The sequence below is a fragment of the Hemibagrus wyckioides genome, linkage group LG10 (genome assembly GCF_019097595.1).
Source record: "Hemibagrus wyckioides isolate EC202008001 linkage group LG10, SWU_Hwy_1.0, whole genome shotgun sequence".
NCBI lineage: Eukaryota > Metazoa > Chordata > Actinopteri > Siluriformes > Bagridae > Hemibagrus > Hemibagrus wyckioides.
The window spans coordinates 2,170,053-2,190,000 of NC_080719.1; the positions used below are offsets into that span (position 1 = coordinate 2,170,053).

The 19,948-nt window shown below is 39.7% G+C and overlaps 1 protein-coding gene across 1 annotated transcript in view; it reads right to left on the reverse strand.

The window, feature by feature from the left end:
• Positions 1 to 19,948, reverse strand: part of ext2 (exostosin glycosyltransferase 2) — a 47,825-nt gene that overhangs the window by 11,125 nt on the left and 16,752 nt on the right. Inside the window, exons 9-13 of the mRNA XM_058400973.1 lie at positions 16,929 to 17,060; positions 9,568 to 9,757; positions 3,734 to 3,900; positions 2,470 to 2,613; positions 1,808 to 1,936 (exon numbers count right to left, since the gene is read on the reverse strand). Coding sequence (XP_058256956.1) covers positions 1,808 to 1,936; positions 2,470 to 2,613; positions 3,734 to 3,900; positions 9,568 to 9,757; positions 16,929 to 17,060 — 762 coding nt within the window. The remainder of the gene's footprint in view (positions 1 to 1,807; positions 1,937 to 2,469; positions 2,614 to 3,733; positions 3,901 to 9,567; positions 9,758 to 16,928; positions 17,061 to 19,948) is intronic.

Genomic DNA, 19,948 nt, shown 5'->3' on the forward strand with positions numbered 1-19,948 from the left:
CTGTCTTGAGATCATATTAGCCTGGGTTTGGTGGCGGTTGTATCAGTGTCTTGAGATCATATTAGCCTGGGTTTGGTGGCGGTTGTATCAGTCTTGAGATCATATTAGCCTGGGTTTGGTGGTGGTTGTATCACTGTCTTGAGATCATATTAGCCTGGGTTTGGTGGCGGTTGTATCGGTCTTGAGATCATATTAGCCTGGGTTTGGTGGCGGTTGTATCGGTCTTGAGATCATATTAGCCTGGGTTTGGTGGCGGTTGTATCGGTCTTGAGATCATATTAGCCTGGGTTTGGTGGCGGTTGTATCAATGTCTTGAGATCATATTAGCCTGGGTTTGGTGGCGGTTGTATCAATTCCCTAGGAGGAGTATTTCAAATTCCATTGTGTGTGTTTTGCAAACAACTCAAAATAACTCACTTCCTGTGGATTAGACTTAATGACATGCAGTGTGAAAGTTGTTCAGTTCAATGAGATCTAAGTCTGTACCAAGTTGTACATGGATACGTGCAAGTGTGTATCAGCTATGCAGCGAGATGTTCCAGGGGGCGCTGTAACGGGTGTGTGCCACGTCCAGGCCTGAGCCACGGTGACGTCCTAATGGCCACAGATTCCAACCTGTCTGCTGATTTTCAAGAGTTTTTGAGAATGTTAAGGGGTCCAAAATGCCCCGAAAGTTTGAAAATAAATAAATAAATAAATAAATAAATAAATAAAACAAACATAAATTCTAACCTTTGGTGCCTGGGCCCTAATAAAATAAAAATAAGGAACAAGCAGAAAAGAAGAAAAAAGAACAAGAAGACGACGACAAAGAAAGAAAAAGAAGATAAAGCAAAATTAGAAATCACTGGTGTAGTAGAATTAGTAAAGGAAAAAAAAACACTTGTCATACTTTTTATCCGTTTATAGTTACATTTACATTATGGAAGGTCCATGAAATACATTCTCTCCACTTTTTTCTCTCCTCTCCACACGGAGAAAAAAAATCTGATCAATTATATATTTTTTATTCCAATTAATTAAATGTAATATTAATAAAATGACTTTCCAATTAAACAATTCACCGATTTTTTTTTAAATTGTATAAATGTTTATTCTAATGTCTGAAACTAGGTCAAAGCTAGGATTCAGGATACACTTGTAAAGATGTTCATGTTCTTTAATATCTCTTCCACCAAAATATAATAAGGATTTTTTTATTTTTTACTTTTTACACTCATACACGCTCTTAAGTATCAAGCACTGGTGTCCAATCTTATCCAGAAAGGGCCGGTGCCGGTTTTCATTCCAACCAAGCAGGAGCTATGCCTGAGCCTACCTGTTGATCCTGGCTCTCGATAAACTCAGGTGTGGCTTCTGCTTGGTTGGAATGAAACCCTGCACCCACACCGGCTCTCTGTGGATAAGACTGGACATCCCTGGTTTAGAGCACGTGTGTCCAAACTTATCCGCAGAAAGAGTCGGTGCAGGTTTTCAATCCAACCAAGCAGAAGCCACACCTGAATCTACTGACAGCCAGGGTCAATAGGTGTTGCTTCTGCTTGATTAGATTGAAAACCTGCACCCACACCAGCTCTTTCTGGATAAGATTGGACATCACTGGTTTAGAGACACTTTATACTTGAAGGTTTGCATTTACAGAAAACTAGAATGAAAAAATCCAGTGAAAGCTTTCAGAATGTAACAGCGAAATGTAAACTGACCACAACAAAATCCAAACCTCATATAATATAATCTGATCTAATTCCAGGTGTGTGGATCAGATGATGTGCTGAATGAAAGACTGAACTGAATGGGACCTGTTTACCTTTATAGGAGCTTTCCCTGTGATGTTGGCCACCAGGAAGTTCATGGCGATGTCCTCGCAGTTCATGTGAGCGTCCACCCAGTTCTTAATGTCCCCTGGCATCTTGTAGGTGTACAGATAATTGAAGTACTGCGAGACAAAACGTATATATATATATATATATATAAAATCAGAGTGCTCTGAGCTACGATGAGTTGAGAAACGTCCATATTTATATGTCCTGTAAGCTGTGTGTATGTCTGAGCCTTTTACAGTAATTTAGAATCCTTTTTAACAAAAAGAACAACCTGGTGCAACTCGGACAAAATCTGACCAAGAATTTTATTTGGGAATCAGATGGAGGTTAACGAAAAAATATAGAAAATCCTTATTTATCATTAATCTGTATCCTGTCACTGGCTAGGAGAGAGAAAATAAAGGCATACAACTCCAGTGAGATGGTGTAAACTGAGCAGTTAGCATGGCTAAACCTCTCATTCTAGGCAAAAATGTTTCCATTAGGTATAGAACATTAGGCTTCTAGTTGCTTGTAGATTTTATAAAAGTCGAGTCTGTTAGCTCACACGCTAACTTCATTGACATGGTGGTGAGCTATTAGCTGAGAAAAAATAACATCGCTTGGATTGGAAAGGTGTCAGGTTCGAGTACACAAAGTGCTGTACCTTGTGATAAAACGCAGCTCCGGTCAGCACCATTGACACCTCGTTGGTCCACTCTGACTCGTACTTCCACTTCCCCATCTCGTGATCCCACAGATGGAGTCGACCGGGATATCCCACCAGCCTGTCTGGGAATTCCCGCCACACCTAAACGACACAATGCATGCATTGTTATGAATTAATGACTGAAAATATTTGAAATACTCGACTCAACATCGTATTATACATGGAACATGGTTCCAGTCTGACTCCGGGCCATATCCGAGTCCGGACACGAGGAACGGTTTGAGGCGCGTGGGATGAGTTTAGAACATGAGGTTTGAAAATTAACGCTGTTAAAGGTGAATTAGTTAAATGTCAAGATTATGTCTCTATCGGTTAAGTAAGCAGAGCTGAATAAGAGTCCATTTTTTTGCTCTGCATTACATACAAAAGCTGTGATTCAACTATTGTTGGCGTTGCTAACTAGATCTAGCATTATCATGAGTAAAGATCGTCATGGCAACTCTTTCTAGCGCACTATAACACTATAAACACAAAATCCAACTAATTTATCATAACGGAAAATGGTCACAAGTTCAGTCGCTGGGTTTCTTCTTCTTCGTATTAATAAGAGCAGGGGGCGGAGTAAAGGGGTAATAAAAAGATCAACAGGACAGCCGTGTAAACACAAACATGCAATCAACATCAACGCAATACTTCTGTCCTGACGTCAAGAATCCAGACGTCCACAGGGTTCTTTTATTATGTTCTATATGTTTTTGTAAAGTGGAAAAAAAATTAATTTTAAAGGCATGAGTCTAGTAAAAATAAAAGTAAAAAAAAATTAAATTAGACCAAGTAAAAAATGTTCTTATTTAAAAGAAAAATAATAAAATAAAATAAGATAAAATAAATAAAGTTAAGAATTTGACTAGTTTTTGATGTGGGGAAATTTCATATTTATTATTATTATTTTAGATCTTTTACTGAGAGAACTGTAAGAATTTTTTCAAAGTGACTGGTTTTACTTTTTTTTTTAGCAGACATTAAATAAAAGTCTTGGACTGTACTGTTGGTAGTTCATGTCATCATATCAACATTATTATATAACATTATTTTCTACCATATTGTGACTGCAGAAATGTCTAATTATCGCAACATTATTCGTTTGCGTTATTGTATTCGTATTCTCTGGGGGTGGAGCTAAAAAGGCATACAAGCAAAGCAAGAGGTAAGCACAGATACTGAAGGTTAAATATCTAAATATCGAAACGTCGCTCGTTACCTCGTATCCAAACTGCAGCTCGTCAGAGGTCAGCATGATGATGTCATCATCGATGGCCAGCACCGCCTCCGTCTCGATCTCATCGAAAGGAAAGAAGCGATTGCTGAGTTTGTTTTCTTTGGTGCGCACCACTTTGAGAGGAGCGGCGATTTTTGGCCAAAGGGATTCTGCAGAGGAGAGAGAATAAAGAGATGTTTTTTCCCTTTCATCAGTTTAATATATTTTAAGTTTGAGAAATAAAAGATGGTCACACAGAGAGGTCAAAGAGAAATGTCCAAACACAAGGAGCACGTAGGAATCTGACCACAATGACATTCCTCTCAGGGTAAGAAAGACAAGCTGCGGTATTTCAAGTGGTGTAAGAGCTTGGGAGCGCTCCATGGCACGGGCAAGATGGATGGCACATATCGTGTCACCTAATAAAGCTAGGTCCTGCTTTATGAAGACACGGAGGAGAGAAGACTGTGGGAGCGTGTAATTAAACTCTGAGAGCACTGTGATACGGATTTTACAGAGCTTCTCGTGTACGTTCACGTCTAGTAAAACACAGACGCTCTGGAATAAACTAAACACTTGAAATGATTCACACATCATTTCTCTCATTGCTCTGAATTATTACACAAACCGCCAGACTCTCAAAGACGGCTCTCGGGGGCCGTAATCGGCTTCGTACGCTGTTACTGGCCTCGGTGCTTCCAGGAAAGCAACATTACTCACAAATCACCTCGGTTAATAAAGTCCCTCCAGAAAACACTACACTTAAAAATTACAGATAATGAAAGCGTAAGAGTCTTGAAAATTGCTCGAGCTAAACGAACACGCTAACCAACAAGGAGAAGGAGTAGATGATGATGAAGATGATGATGGAGGAAAAAGAAGAAGGAGGAGGAGAAGGAGGAGGTGGAGGAAATCCTTCTTATGTCAGCCTGGGCTTCAGCTTTGACCTGTGAAGAGGACCTTATTAGTAGTAATGGGTCACAAAGCTCCTGCTTGGCTCTGCTGACGCCTCTAATCAAAGGCAACACTCGCCCATTAGTCCACTTCAAAGTATTCCTTGAGCGTAATTACATTACTAAAATCTATGCCGAGGACATAATTAATTTCTTGTTCCCCCGTTTTTCCAAAGCTGTTAGTCTAAAGGCTCCATAAACAGGCCCATAGCTAATCGGCTTGTTAAGATGCATCATTAGAGAGAGAGCGAGAGAGAGAGAGAGAGAGAGAGAGAGAGAGAGCTTTAATAAATAACACCTAACATCAGCTTACAGTGACGCGACTCTAACGAGCCAGAAATTCATTCCTGTCTGAAACAAAGAGGTCGAGGTTCGACATTCTCTGTATTTATACACAGCGGAGTCCTTTTAATGAAGCAATTAAGATTTTCAGCTTTAATTCAAGAGCTTTAGAGTGTAAAGGCTCAAAAGTAACTGGACAGACTGACAGTTAAAAATATAGGAATTCTCTTTAGTACTCTGGATGCAATTTGTTTGCAGTTGAGAACATCACTCTGTCTGGTGTTTAATGCAGCTATCTTTAGTCGCTATTTGTTTGAAGGCCTTCAGTAAGTGTAAAGTCAAGCTCATTTACGTTGAGGTCATGTGACTGACTGCTGTTTCAGACCAAGAAGCTCTTGAGTGGATTTCAGGATATGTTTTTTGGTCATTATTTGTCTGTATTGTAATCAGATTTTGAGCAGAAAGTACACCAAACTTCTTCAGAACTCGTCCTGCTTCTTCTACCAGCAATTCCATCATCCACACACAACAGTATCCCAGTTTCATTAGCAGTCACATGCCCAGGCTGTGACACTGTTGTTTTATGACATGGTGCTTCAGATCCTCAGCCCTTCCTTCCCTTTCCTTCTATTCACTCTTCTCTCCCCATCATCCTTTATCTTGCTTTCACTTCTCGAACATTTAGATGTTTCCTACCAAAGTCTAATCTGTTCTTAATGTTTTCACTGGTTGGCATCTTGAAGGAAACCCTCTGCTTTTACGAACATGATTGTAGACTTGGACAATAATACGTCTCCCTCCTTGTGTATTGTCCTGGCTTGTCTAGATTTTCTGAAGCGGTTCTTCACCAATTCTGTGATCATCTGCTTTAGCTGTCATCCTTGATCATCCACCGGACATCGTCTGGTGTTGCTGAGCTTGCCGGTTCTTCTTAAGAACATATAAAACTGTTGATCTGATCAGTCCTGAGGTTTCCACACTCAATCGTATTGTGATACGATATTTTTGCCACATTGCTCCTGAGAAATATGTATAATGGAAATAAAATCAAGACCTAAATCCAAAATGTTGATCCTTTGATAATAAAATAGTCTAATATTACTCTGACTGTAAGATCTCAGCTCAGAGTAACCTACAGTCTCAGGGAACTGTAATGAAACACTCGACTAGAGTCGCTTTACAGTCTGAGAATGGACAATGAAGTCCTGCAATTTAAAGATTTAGGGATTTAAAGAAGCAGTTGTTTAATTATTTTTCTTTATTTAAATGCCAATCGTGGGTAAACTGTAATAAAACATAAAAGCGTATATAATGAAGTGAAACACAACACACTGAGACCTCAAGAGCGCAAATATTTTCCACTGGCCTTTATTCCTAAACATTTATCAGTTCAGGGGCCAAGTAGTTGCTTCTCATTTGCAATCAAAACACAAGCCAGAAAACCGGGTTGGCTTCGGCTCGGCCCGTGGCATGACTCTCGGCTCTCGGCTTTCGGAGGAACGCGATCTGATTGAATTTAGTCTACTCTATCGAGAACTTCGTATTCTTCCTCTCTGTGTTTGACAACTTTGTCTATTCGCACCATCTCTTGGAGTAAAGGACTGATACAGAACAGGACATCTGAACCCGGTACATACTGAACAACTGGAATAAAGACCGTGCTGATAACATGCATATGGAGTATTTAAACTATTTAATGATAGTTTTTAAAAATAATTTAACATCACATCTGTGTTAAATATATACTGAATATTTACTGGAGTTTTAGAATTTCAGTGAGTTCCCCTGGAGGACGTTTTGAAAATATCAAATCTTAATTTAATCTTTAAGTTCTGCCATAGTTGAAGGAGAACAGAGAGTAAGAAGAACAAGAAGTTGTAGCTCTTGTTGTTCCTTGAAATGCTACGCTAACACATACAGGAACTCACAGCGGCAAAGCAACCGGTAACAGAAATGAAACGCTTTCTGTTGACTTCATAGTACAGCGACTATATACTTACAGAGATAAAAAATCACTGCATGTGTGGAGATAGTTTACTATTACAGGCAAACAGTACCTGGTTAAGAAAAGAATTGCCGGAAGCTTCTTCGTGTGGGACAATAGTGGTGTGGATATCAACTCTACATTTGATAACAACATCAGAGGAGCAGCAATGATCGCTGAAGACATCAGGGACAAGCTTGGTGAAACCTTTCAAGATGCAGGTTACCTGTCTGAGGATAGAAATATCTCTAATACAGAGTTCCAGACAGTTTATGTGTATAGGTTTCCTCCGGGTTCTCCGGTTTCCTCCAGAGTGCATGTGATGATTGAGTATATGATGAACTGGCAGCTTATCCAGGGAGTTCACTGTGTTGTGACCTGAGTTTCCTGGGATAGACTTCAGGTTCCTGATGACCCTGTGTAGGATAAGTGCGACAGAAAATGGCTGGATGGATGGATGGATGGATGGATAGTTGGATGGATGGATGGATGGATGGATAGTTGGATAGGCGGATGGAGGGATGGAAGGATGGATGGATAGTTGGATAGGCAGATGGATGGATGGATAGATGGATGGATGGATAGGTGGATGGATGGATGGGCGGATGGATGAATGGATGGATGGGATGGATAGATGGATGGATGAATAGATGGATGAATGGATAGGCAGATGGATGGATGGATAGATGGATAGATGGATGGATGGATGGATGGATAGGTGGATGGATGGGTGGATGGATGGATGGATGGATGGATGGATGGATGGGCGGATGGATGAATGGATGGATGGATAGGCAGATGGATGGGATGGATAGATAGATGGATGGATGAATAGATGGATGAATGGATAGGTAGATGGATGGATGGATAGGTAGATGGATGGATGGATGGATAGGATGGATGGATATATGGATGGATGAATGGATGGATACACGAATGTATGTATGGATGGATGGATAACAGCTATTGTAGAGAGTTTATATGCAGTATAATAACCACAGCTGCTCAGTGTGAGAGAGGAACTCCACCTGAAGCAGTCTGCACATATCCACAGCAGAAAATCGAATTAGAATCAACAGACAGAGAGAATCTCTGGAAAGTTCTGATCTCAGCAAATGAGCAGAGAACTTGGCTGTCTTCAGGGGAAGGTTCTAGAAGAGCATGCTCCGAAGCCTGGCCAAGTGAAATACGCAGCATCTGATAGGTGTAGGTTCTGTGACAGGAGCATTAATTGTCTTCAGCCGTGCAGATGTCCAGTTCCATTTCGGAACTGCACTTCAAAGACCGAAGACTGAGTTTTTGTGCGTTTATGTTTACAGGGTGGACCGGGTCAGCGTGGGCTGCTGCTGATTTCGCACGCAGGCTGTCGAGTTGTAATTTTTTAAAAACTGAAAATATTCAATTTGGTTTGTTGGAAGGTAAACTCCTTTGTGATGACTCACACTGTGTTCCTGAATTCTGTCATAACCGATAAGATCAGCTTTTACTTTTTGTGCCACATTAATGTTGCTGTAAGAAAAAAATGTAATCTTCGTTCCAAATCTTTTTAATTAGAAGCACAATTGCTCTGAAAAAAATGTGGCGCCCTGCATAATCAATACACATTTTTTTCCCCATTTTGTTTGTTTGTTTACACACTTGCTTACTCACATGTTTATTTACCTGCTAATTTGCTAACCTACCTAGTTCACTTGTTTCCTGTTGCATTTAATTACATACCTTCGTGCTTGCTTACTTGTTTACCTGAATAGCTATGTACCTGTTTACTTGCTTATTCACTATTTTACCTACTACTTTTCCTGCATTGTTTACATGCTTAGTTATTTACCCACCAACTTGTTTGCATACTTATTTACCTTCTTATGATCTTGTTTATTTAAGAGCTTATTTATACTTATCTAACTAATTTATGTTTATTTATTTATTTACTTGCCTTCTTCCGAACTTACTGTTTACTTACTTACTTTCTTATCCTGTTTCTGTTGTACCTGTTGACCTACTTGTGATAATTAATTGTTTACTTGCTCATTTATGAGCTAACCTATTGATTAACTTACCTACTTGTTTATAAACTTAATTATTCCCTTATCTATGGACTTGATCATGTACTTATTTAATTATCTCTCTATTTGTTTACAATCAACTGTTTGTTTATTTACTACCTATGTGCTTGTTTATTTGTTTAGCTGAATACCCAGGAACTTGTTTACTTATGGTTATACTCTCTTACCTACTAGTTTACTCACATACGTTCCCATTTACTTACTTATTTCACCTATGTACATGTTTACTTAATTATTGATTTATCTACTCGCTACACTTACTTGTCTATGTAAAAAAAGCTACTCATTTACTGGCCCATGTTATTGTCTGTCTGTCTGTCTGTCTGTCTGTCTGTCTGTCTGTCTATCTATCTATCTATCTATCTATCTATCTATCTATCTATCTATCTATCTATCTATCTATCTATCTATCTATCTATCTATCCGATTGCTGATTTCCATTTTTATGTAATTACTTCATCGTTTACTTACTTGCCAGCCTATTTACATGTTTATCTCATAGTTTGTTTACTTTTTTTCCTCCCTGATTAAATATAAAACAGAACTGATTCGAACCTTCAGGTGGACTCTTGTTCTGGTTGTTCCAGACCACCAGCAGCTTGGCCAGACTGGGCACTTTGGAGATCTCCGTGATGACCCTAAAGAGACTCTCGACCCGGTCGTAGGTCAGAACCACGGCTGTGAATCCCGGGGAGCGAGGAGGAATCAGCGGGAGGAAGAGCGGACTGTTCACACTGGACCACTTCTGTTAAAGGGACACACACACACACACACACACACAGAGAAAACAAACACAAGGTATAAAGTTATAATAGAATAATGCTGATGTTACTGAACAACTTCCTGAAAAATTAAATACCTGAAACCACAAGGCTGCTGAATTCTGGATAGTGATTGGTCAGAAAAGAAGAAGATTAATTTCTAAACCAGCAGCCCTGATACAGCTCTAATATACACTGACACGCCTGTACTAATACGATATCATTTCTACAGCAACTGTTCCTTCACAGGGAGATGTCAAGAGTCTCAGCACTTTGTCAGAGGCTGGTGATAGAACATGATGTCCATCGCTTCTTCAATATGAATAACCTTTAAGGTAACTATAAACGGATAAAAAACATGCAATCAGTGCTAAATGGCTGGGGTATAAGAGGAATAAAACACTCGAGGACATTTTGTTGTAAAAAAAAAAAAATCAATTCTAAATCAAACAGCCCACAAAGTGGTCAAATCAAGGGTTCTTCTCCTAAAGACTCTAGGTTCCAGTCTGTTATAGGGTTCTCCACTGAACCTGTGTCAAACGCTGCATTTTTTCATTCTTTTCAGAATAAAAACAGTAAGAATTTGGAAGATTTGATGCAAATGTTTTACGGTTCTCCTAATTAGAATAAATGCAAACCTTTTCCGTGACTAAACGGTTTAACACACAGTGAGGTAATGTGCAGCGCAGCCCAGAAAATAGTTTTTAAACGAGAATTAAAACGAAAGAATACGCAGAAAAGTGTACCAAAAAAAAACTGGCGGTGCAGACCGGACGATTAAAAACAGCAAGTAGCTTCGAGCCCACACAATAGAGACTAAAACGGAGGTAACAAGCAGCTGGAGAAGGAAGAGTAGCAGCTCTGTGACCTTCGCCTAAACCTTCTCCCTCAAAACTCGGGAAACTTTTCAAGCACCATCAGCCCCGGCGAGAACGAAAACCCAGCTCGGTCTGTACGAGCCAAGAATTTCCTCTCGCCAATCAGGAGAAGACGTCGCCAGCGCTGGACCTGGAGCTGCCCATAAAGTGTTTCTGCCATGGAAAAAGTCTTCTCAAAGCACCCGCAGATCCATCAAAGTCTAATCCGTTTAATGCTGTGTTAGTATAAGCGCCACATTCTTCACTCTGTACTCCAAGTGTGAAGCTTCAGAAGGAGACAAATCGAGCGCTTCTGTCAATACACTGGGAAATCTGCCTCTGCTTACTTTTATTTAGTCTCTTCTTTACTTACATACTCACTACGTTACTTACTTACTGACTTACTCACTTCTTTACTTACTGACTTACATACTCACTACGTTACTGACTCAGATACTTACTCACTTCTTTACTTACTGACTTACATACTCACTACGTTACTGACTCAGATACTTACTCACTTCTTTACTTACTGACTTACATACTCACTACGTTACTGACTCAGATACTTACTCACTTCTTTACTTACTGACTTACATACTCACTACGTTACTGACTCAGATACTTACTTCTTTACTTACTGACTTACATACTCACTACGTTACTGACTCAGATACTTACTCACTTCTTTACTTACTGACTTACATACTCACTACGTTACTGACTCAGATACGTACTCACTTCTTTACTTACTGACTTACATACTCACTACGTTACTGACTCAGATACTTACTCACTTCTTTACTTACTGACTTACATACTCACTACGTTACTGACTCAGATACTTACTCACTTCTTTACATACTTACTGACTTACACAGTTACTTACTTCTTTACTTACATACTTACTCCATTACTTACTTACATACTCACTACTTTACTGACTTACACACTTACTCCTTTTCTTACTTTCTTATAACCCCACAAGCAGCTGTTCACTTAGCTTTCTTACATTCAATTACTTAACTGTTAAAGTATTTACATCTTTGCTTACATACCAACATCACTAGTAACTTCTTTACTTAATTCCTTTAATTACTTGATTGTTTATGTCTATAGTTCTTTACTCACTACTTATTTCTTTATTTACTCACTTCGGTATGTTCTTGTTTACTTACTTACTTGTTTATTATTTAACTGTTTACATATCTACTTGTTTACCTCCCTATTTCTTTATTTACTTGTATATTTAATGATTCGCTAAGGCATGCACTTATTAATTTATTTACTTCTTTATTTATTTGCTAATGTATGAACCTGTTCACTTACCTACTTTCTTACCTACTTGCTTACTTGTTTAAATGAGAACCTATTTGCTTATTTACTTAATGTTTATGTGCTTGTTTACTTACCTACTTCTTTACATGTGTACTTGTTTACTTGTTTATCAATCCACTTGTTTATTTCACTACCTATTTGTCTGCTTACTTCATGATTAATGTATTTATTTGTTTATTTTGATGTTTATGGATAGTCTGACATCTGGGCAAGAATTACACTAATATACTCAGCTCTTATGATAAGGGTTTCATTTGCATATGCAGATGAGGCGTCGTTGTGTAACTTCAGCTCTTTTATAAAGCTTTTCTCCCCGAGTTCGAGTGTGAGTAGCATTTTATGGCTGCGCTGTTGTGAAGTCTGTGCAGTGAGGGGGCAGTTATAGTGTGTGTGTGAGGGGGGGGTGCAGTGGGGGTGAATATGAGCCCTGGCAGGACTCGGGTGAAGCTGGGGGTGAAGCTGGGATATGGTAGGCGTCAGTGGTTGTCTGCTGCCAGTGTGAGGCTTGGCTCTTCTTCCTGGCCGTGCTTTAAAAACAGCCCGTAAACTTCCAAAGATGCATGGACTGGAGCGAGGATCGAGTGACGCTGTAAAGTAAATATTGCAAAGTGCTCGCCTGGAAGCTCTCTGATGCGGTCATGTAGAGCTCTGCTCTTTACTAGCCTCCGGCAGGAGGAAGAGGAGAAGGAAGATGAGGAAGAGGAGCTGTGCAGAAAGAGCTGCAGAACTAAGAACTCAGATCACTGTCATCATTACCAACAAATATATATATATATATATATATATATATATATATATATATATATATATATATATATATATATATCATGTAGATAAGAAAACATATTTAATACTTCAGATCAGATTACAAGATTATAAATCAAATCTAAAATTATTCATCCTTTGTTTATAGATTTTCTTCTTCTTGTCCCTAAAGGATTTTGTTGACACTTAAAGAAAGACTCTGAGCAGAAGAAAAGATGTCATCGTGCACATGGGTGCATTTTTGAGCAAAGAGATTTGACAGAGCCTTCGTCCAGAAGAAGTTATCAAGTTCTGATACTGGACACTCCTTCCATCAGTGTGAAATAAACGTCTCCTTATCAGAAAGTCCAGATGGATTCTGGATTGTTCTGTGTGACTATAAATGTGTTAAGGTTTTAGAAGAAGTGTGTTAATAAAGCCCTGCTGCACTACTGTCAGAGCTGCTGTTGCGGAAAACGAATCAGGTGTAGAGGTAGATACCTGTGTGTTTAAAAGTCTGTAATAAGGTGCACACCTACACGTGAAGCCTACACGTCAGAGCTCGTAGCTCCGTAAATAAAATGTTCAAAGAGCTCACAGAGACGCTACGCTCTATATATTTCCCATGCAGGCTAGCGTGAGGCTCCTCCTCCTGCAGGTGCTCAGAAATGAAGAAGGAAAAAAGAGAAGAAAACACGCCGGCCGGCGGTTAACCAGCTCGGTGCGTCCGCCACGGTCTGCCACCACAGACGCAGCCATCTTTCGCTCGACATCAGTCGAGCCGAGCGTCTAATAAAAACAAACTATATTAGCCGATGGAAATTTCTTTGAAGTGTCTGACACTGACACACAAGCCGAGGGGAAATAATTAAAGTACCACTGTGACATATAAGTGGTAAAGTGGTGCACGAGCGCTCCGTCTGGAAACCAAAGCGCTCCGGTCTAATTGAGCAGGCTCCAGTGTGGTTTGTTGTGCGTCTAAACTCCTGAGTGTCGGGAAAACAAGCGAGGTTTATAAAGAGACGCTTTGTGAGGAAAACTGTGCGGCTTTCACCTGCTATTCGAAACGTGTCAGGAAAAAATAAATAAATAAAATAAAACTGGGATCCATTTCAGATCCGGTCTGGACTCTACCCAAACCACTGTATTTTTTTTTTTTTTTTTGTCCCATATAGATGGCAAAGATCACAATAACTTCCCTGTATAGAAAATAAATAGCTGGCTCTTATCATGTCTCATATGAAAGTCGACCAGCTCGAGTTGGCCGTAATTATCGTAAAGCCTTCGTGCGCTTGTTAGGTTTTCATGCTGAAGGAGGGTCGTGTACGAGCGTCTCTGAGTGACGGTGAGGGATTGCAGGCTGTTTCATGTGGGCCGGGGAAGCTTTGGCGAGTCCTGCAGCTGGAATCATGCGAGTGCTGCTATGGGATTAGGCGTAAATGGAAGCCAGATGAAAACGCGGACGCCTGTTCAATCACAAAGAGAGCGGCACATGAAACGTTCACCTCCACGCCGTCGTCCACACTCGGACTGGAGGTGCGATTTAAAAACGATATAAAACACTAAAAGCTAATAATTATTATTCACTAAAACACACAAACTGTTAATATATAATCAGGATATGAATGGAATTAAAGCACTTACTTGTTTATTAATTAGTTAATTGGAAGTTTTTAACAGTTTGTGCCTGTTTTTTCTCAAGCACCAGAATATTTTTTCTTTTTTGTTGTCCCAAAAGGTTTCTTTAGAAACCCTGTCTGACCAATCAGAGTTAAGAGAGAAAAAAAGTGAGTCTTTTTCTAGTGTCTCACATGAACATTTAAAAAAAACAAACTCATCAACAAAACATCTGCATTACTGAAAATAATAATAATCCTAATCTAGAGAGTGAGTTGGGATAGTTAGCTAGGACAGGTGATAGTAGCTTGGACTCGTACTTCTTACGAAAAGCTGAGGCTACGTCTACGCTAATCTGGATAAATTTGAAAACGGTGTTTTGGTCTAAAAATGCTCCGCGTCCACATTATCGCTTTTAAATCATTTCCCAAAAGTTGCTCATCTACACTGAGACGCTTCCACCTGCGTCATTGCCGCCTGGCGTTTATTTACTTTCCGGCTCTTTGAAACGTCGTCCACCATCTGAGCTGAACCGGTCAACTGCGTCACGTGGCTAAAAAATGTTCACACTCCACACTGCGACGCCAAAATGGCGTTTTCAAATTGATCCATTTTGGAGAGCGTTTTCAAAAAGATACCGCCCTCTCTGTGTGGACGGATGACCAAAACAGACAGAAGGGGTGGTGGTAGCTCAAGTAGTTAAGGCTCTGGGTCGCTGAGCGGAAGATCGGGGTTCAAGCCCCAGCGTTGCCAAGCTGCCACCATTGGGACCTTGAGCAAGGCCCCCAACCCACCCTGCTCCAGGGGTGCTGTATCATGGCTGACCCTATGCTCTGACCCCAACCCCCAAGGATGGGATATGTGAAGAAAGAATTTCACTGTGCTGTAATGTATATGTGACAAAGACTACTTAACTTAGAAAAATACGTTAAAAATTTTTTTTGGTAAATTAGAATTAGAAGTGAACACGCCCACTCCTTTTTGAAAGAATGCAACACATTGATGATTCAGAGTTTTCTAGAAATGATCACAGATAAAGAAATGTTTTGGAAACATGCTACGTGATTTAGAGACTCGCGACTAAAACCCTTTATTCAACTAGATCTAGACTTTAAGAAAAAAACCTAAAATCAGCTGTAAAAAGGAAACAGGCGATGCGTGGATCTCGTCCCGCTCGTGTCCCAGTCCCTTCAGAGCTGCAACACAAAAGGCGGACTTGACAGCATCTCCACAAACACCCGAGGAGTTCAAGAAATGTGTTTTCAATTACGTCCCGGTGGATATGGAGCGGCAGGAAGGGAAAAAAAGCTCTTGATTTATTTAGTGCGCAGTTCCAATAGCGCTGTGTGTTTCGACTGAGAAAGTATTTCATCCTTCCTCTAATGCTGGAATGTTTAAAGGACAGAAACACGGCATAATTAACCTCTCCATGGGGCCGGAGCTCCGCCAATGGGGGCGGAGTAACGATGACCGATGACTAAGAACATCAGCTCGGGAAAAGGAAGAAGCGACGTTTGGAAATGACACGCTGGTGAGTTCTGTACTCTGATTGGTCAGGAGGTGTTAAGCAGGTCGTTCTAAAATGTCTTGGTTTCTATAGCAAGCGATTCTATTATCTTATTCTATTAAAAAGCAGAACTACAGCAAGCTGCTAGAGTAATGTAAGGATTTAATACATATCGTTCCTTATAATATATTTATTGTTAACATATATTATATGTTTATATTTTTAAACAAAACTCCACCCCCTACCCCTCCAGAACGATCCCCCCCCCCCAAAACACCCCACCACCACCACCCCTCCTTTCCAGTCGGAGAGAGATTTTCCCTCATGTAACCGGAGACATCAGTCTAACCAGCGAACACCAGCGTATCAGATTGGACGACTTCTTTCTGTCAACAAACTGTCACGGGTATTTATTTTTTAGAAAAAGCACACGACCTGCCCGCTGCCTGATGTATAACTGCACTGCTGTCTGTCTTACACATCAGAGGTCTGGCTGCCATTTTGGCTAGCAATTAACTTAAAAGGAAAAAAAAAAGATTTAAAAATGTATTTTCTTCTGTTTCATTTACTCTTTTACTAATTCATTTTTTATTGGATTGGAAATTCTTCATTTTTATTTCTTCTTAATTTATTAATGTTTTCATAAAATTCTATTTTCTATTTGTTTTTATTATGTTTGTTTTCTTTTTGAAATACTCTTTTTTTTATTTGTTTTATTTTTATCTATTTTAATTACTTCTTTTGGCAATTTTTATTTTTATGAAAATTTTTAATTTACAAATTATTTCATTATTTTATTTTCAAAGTCTACTGATGCTTATGATATATTTTGTTTTAATTCTTTTCCCACAAATTCTTTTTTCCCCCCATTTATATTGTAACTTTTCTGCTTTAATCTTTATTTCTTACTCTATTATTTTTCATTTCTGAATAATTTGTTGTTATTATCATTATTGCAGTAGCTCAGCTAATATCATGGCCTCTTACACACACTAACCCAGTTAAATAAAGAAAATAAAGCTATTAACATTAACATAACTCGCATGAAATAAAGAGGATAAGCCTGAAGTTTGGGGTTGTGTATTTACTCACCACGACCGGAGGGTTGTTCCACTGCTCGTATGTGCGTGCTGCGTAGGGGTAAATGCGGTCATTGATGATCTGCAGCGTGGTCAATCCGATAGCCTTCATGGAGCTGAAATACGCATCCCAGAACCAGCGAGCCTGACAACAAACACAGAATATAACATGTAATAATAATATTGTGTAAAAATAAAAACTTCAGACCAAGGAGTGGAACAATACACCCACTCACAGCTCGAACCGATTCGCAGTACAGTCTGATCACAAATCAATTTGATTCCCAATACACTCTTCTCAAGAATCTCATTGATTCACAATACACTCTGCTCATGAACTGAATAGATTCATAATACACTCTACTCACGAATCAATTCACAATACACTCTGCTCACAAATCGAATCGATTCACAATACACCCTGCTCACAAAATGAATCGATTCACAATACACTCTGTTCATGAATCAATTCACAATACACTCTGCTCACAAATCGAATCGATTCACAATACACCCTGCTCACAAATTGAATCGATTCACAATACACTCTGTTCATGAATCAATTCACAATACACTCTGCTCACAAATCGAATCGATTCACAATACACCCTGCTCACAAATTGAATCGATTCACAATACACTCTGCTCACAAATCGAATCGATTCACAATACACCCTGCTCACAAATTGAATCGATTCACAATACACTCTGTTCACGAATCAATTCCCAATACACTCTGCTCACAAATCGAATCGATTCACAATACACCCTGCTCACAAATTAAATCGATTCCCAAATTCCCAAAACTGTAAATATATGTAACCTCAGTCAGAGCGCAGCCTCTTTACGAAAGAGCGAGGTCACATGACCAGTGTGTGCTTTCTGTATACTTTAACTCTATGAGTTGCACAAATTGGGACCTCTAGTGTTCGAACAGGGAAACTAGACCCGATGCTTTAATAACAGAACGCTGATGTCACAAATTCCCGAGATGCACGACTGTCACGTATTCACAGCACGAAGTATTGTATCAACATGCTATGTTACACCGCTGCAGCAGACTGACTAACCAACGATCAAGGAAATAAATACGGGTAAACTTTTTAATTTGCAATCCATCTTAGTGGGAACTGGGAATTCTGACCTGGAATTGGAGAATTCCCAGAACCAGGTAATAATAGTATAGTTAAAAGTAAAAGTACGTTGTTTTTTCAGTCTGGAGTGTGTTATTATTTATTAATTGATATAAAATCACACATTTTAAAGGATTTTTGTTGAGTCAAGCTTCGTCCTGTTCTTACTAACATTATAGCAGCGATAAACAGTCATTCCCTCTCCACCTCTCTCTCTCTCTCTCTCAAAAACACACTCTGTCAATCTAATAGCCTTAACCTCTTTGTCCAGAACATGTTCACGTTTTAGAATTAGTCCACTGCACACGCCCCTGTGCATGCGCTGTTGCTATAGAAACGATAAGGAGCTCATGAATACTGACCTGTTGCTCACGTTAGAGTGAGAACTACAGAAATAACAAACATTTACTGACCAATCAGATTTAAAACACACAACTGCTCTGTCTCGTATAAAATACTTTCACAAAAATAAAGACAAAAGCTAAAGGTCAAGCAGAAGATAACAGAATGGGAATTCTGTTCAATGTGTGTGTTTTTTGCTGCATTTTGCTGATATCAGATCTTTCTGACCTGAATGACCTTTTCATTACACTTTTTCCGTATCAGAAGACTACAGTGACTGGACGCTTCCACCAGACTCCCAGAATCCTCCTGCTGCCTTTCTGACCTTCCTCTTCACTTTCAAAGGCAGCTCGGCATCATTAAAACCCGAGGACACGACCGCAGGGAACATTCTGGATGGTTACGAGCTCTTCGGCCCATCGCTCTTTCAACCTTTTTCTTTTTTCTTCCTCCTGCAGTGGCACAGACTCTGCTCCTCTCTGAAGCTCCGAAACTAGAGCGTGAGGTCGAAGGTCGAGCCACGTTACTCCTAGTCAAAATCCAGGTCTATAAGAGCGGTGATGTGAGTCACGTACGAGCCGTAAATTACTGTACTGCTAGCTAAATCATGCTTTCAGTCAGACAAGACTATACGCTTACACTGAATTTATCACTAAAATTCCTGCACACACACACACATATATATTTGTAAAGACTTACAGTAGCTCCTCAGCATTAACCCACAGTAAAAAGTTCTGAGTTTTTTGTGCAATTTTGCGTCGTATCAATTCCAAGTTATTATTATTTTTGCTCCTTAATGATGACGGAAGATCCTAGAGAGAAAAATCCTAGCACAGAGACACACACAAAAAGCACACAAACAGAATCTTAGTCCAAAACTCTGAATGAGAGATTTTCCAGAGCATCAACCATAATGTTGAAGAAGTTTTCTGTAAGAAATGTGTTGATATCTGAAGGAAGGAGTCTCCAGTTGCAGCTCATTATAGAGTTCAGAGTCCCTTTGCAGCTAGAACAGCTTCAACTCTTCTGGGAAGGCTTTCCACAAGGTTTAGGGGTGTGTTTATGGGAATATTTTGACTATTCCTCTAGAAGAAGCACATTTGTGAGGTCAGGCACTGATGCTGGACGAGAAGACCTGGCTCACAGTCTCCGCTCTAATTCATCCCAAAGGTGTTCTATGGGGTTGAGGTCAGGACTCTGTGCAGGCCAGTCAAGTTCCTCCACCCCAGACTCACTCATCCATGTCTTTATGGACCTTGCTTTGGTCACTGGTGTGCAGTCATGTTGGAACAGGAAGGGGTCATCCCCAAACTGTTCCCACAAAGTGCATGAAATTGTCCAAAATGTCTTGGTATGAAGCTGAAGCATTAAGAGTTCCTTTCACTGGAACTAAGGGGCCGAGCCCAACCCCAGAATTCAATGATTTGGAGAAGTGTCCCAAAACTTTTGGCAATATAGTGTACATGGGAAAAAAAAAAATGTTTTTCTGTGACTGCATTCGTTAATCATCAACGATTATAATGATGCTCTCACACATCACTCACTTCTTAGCTACTTC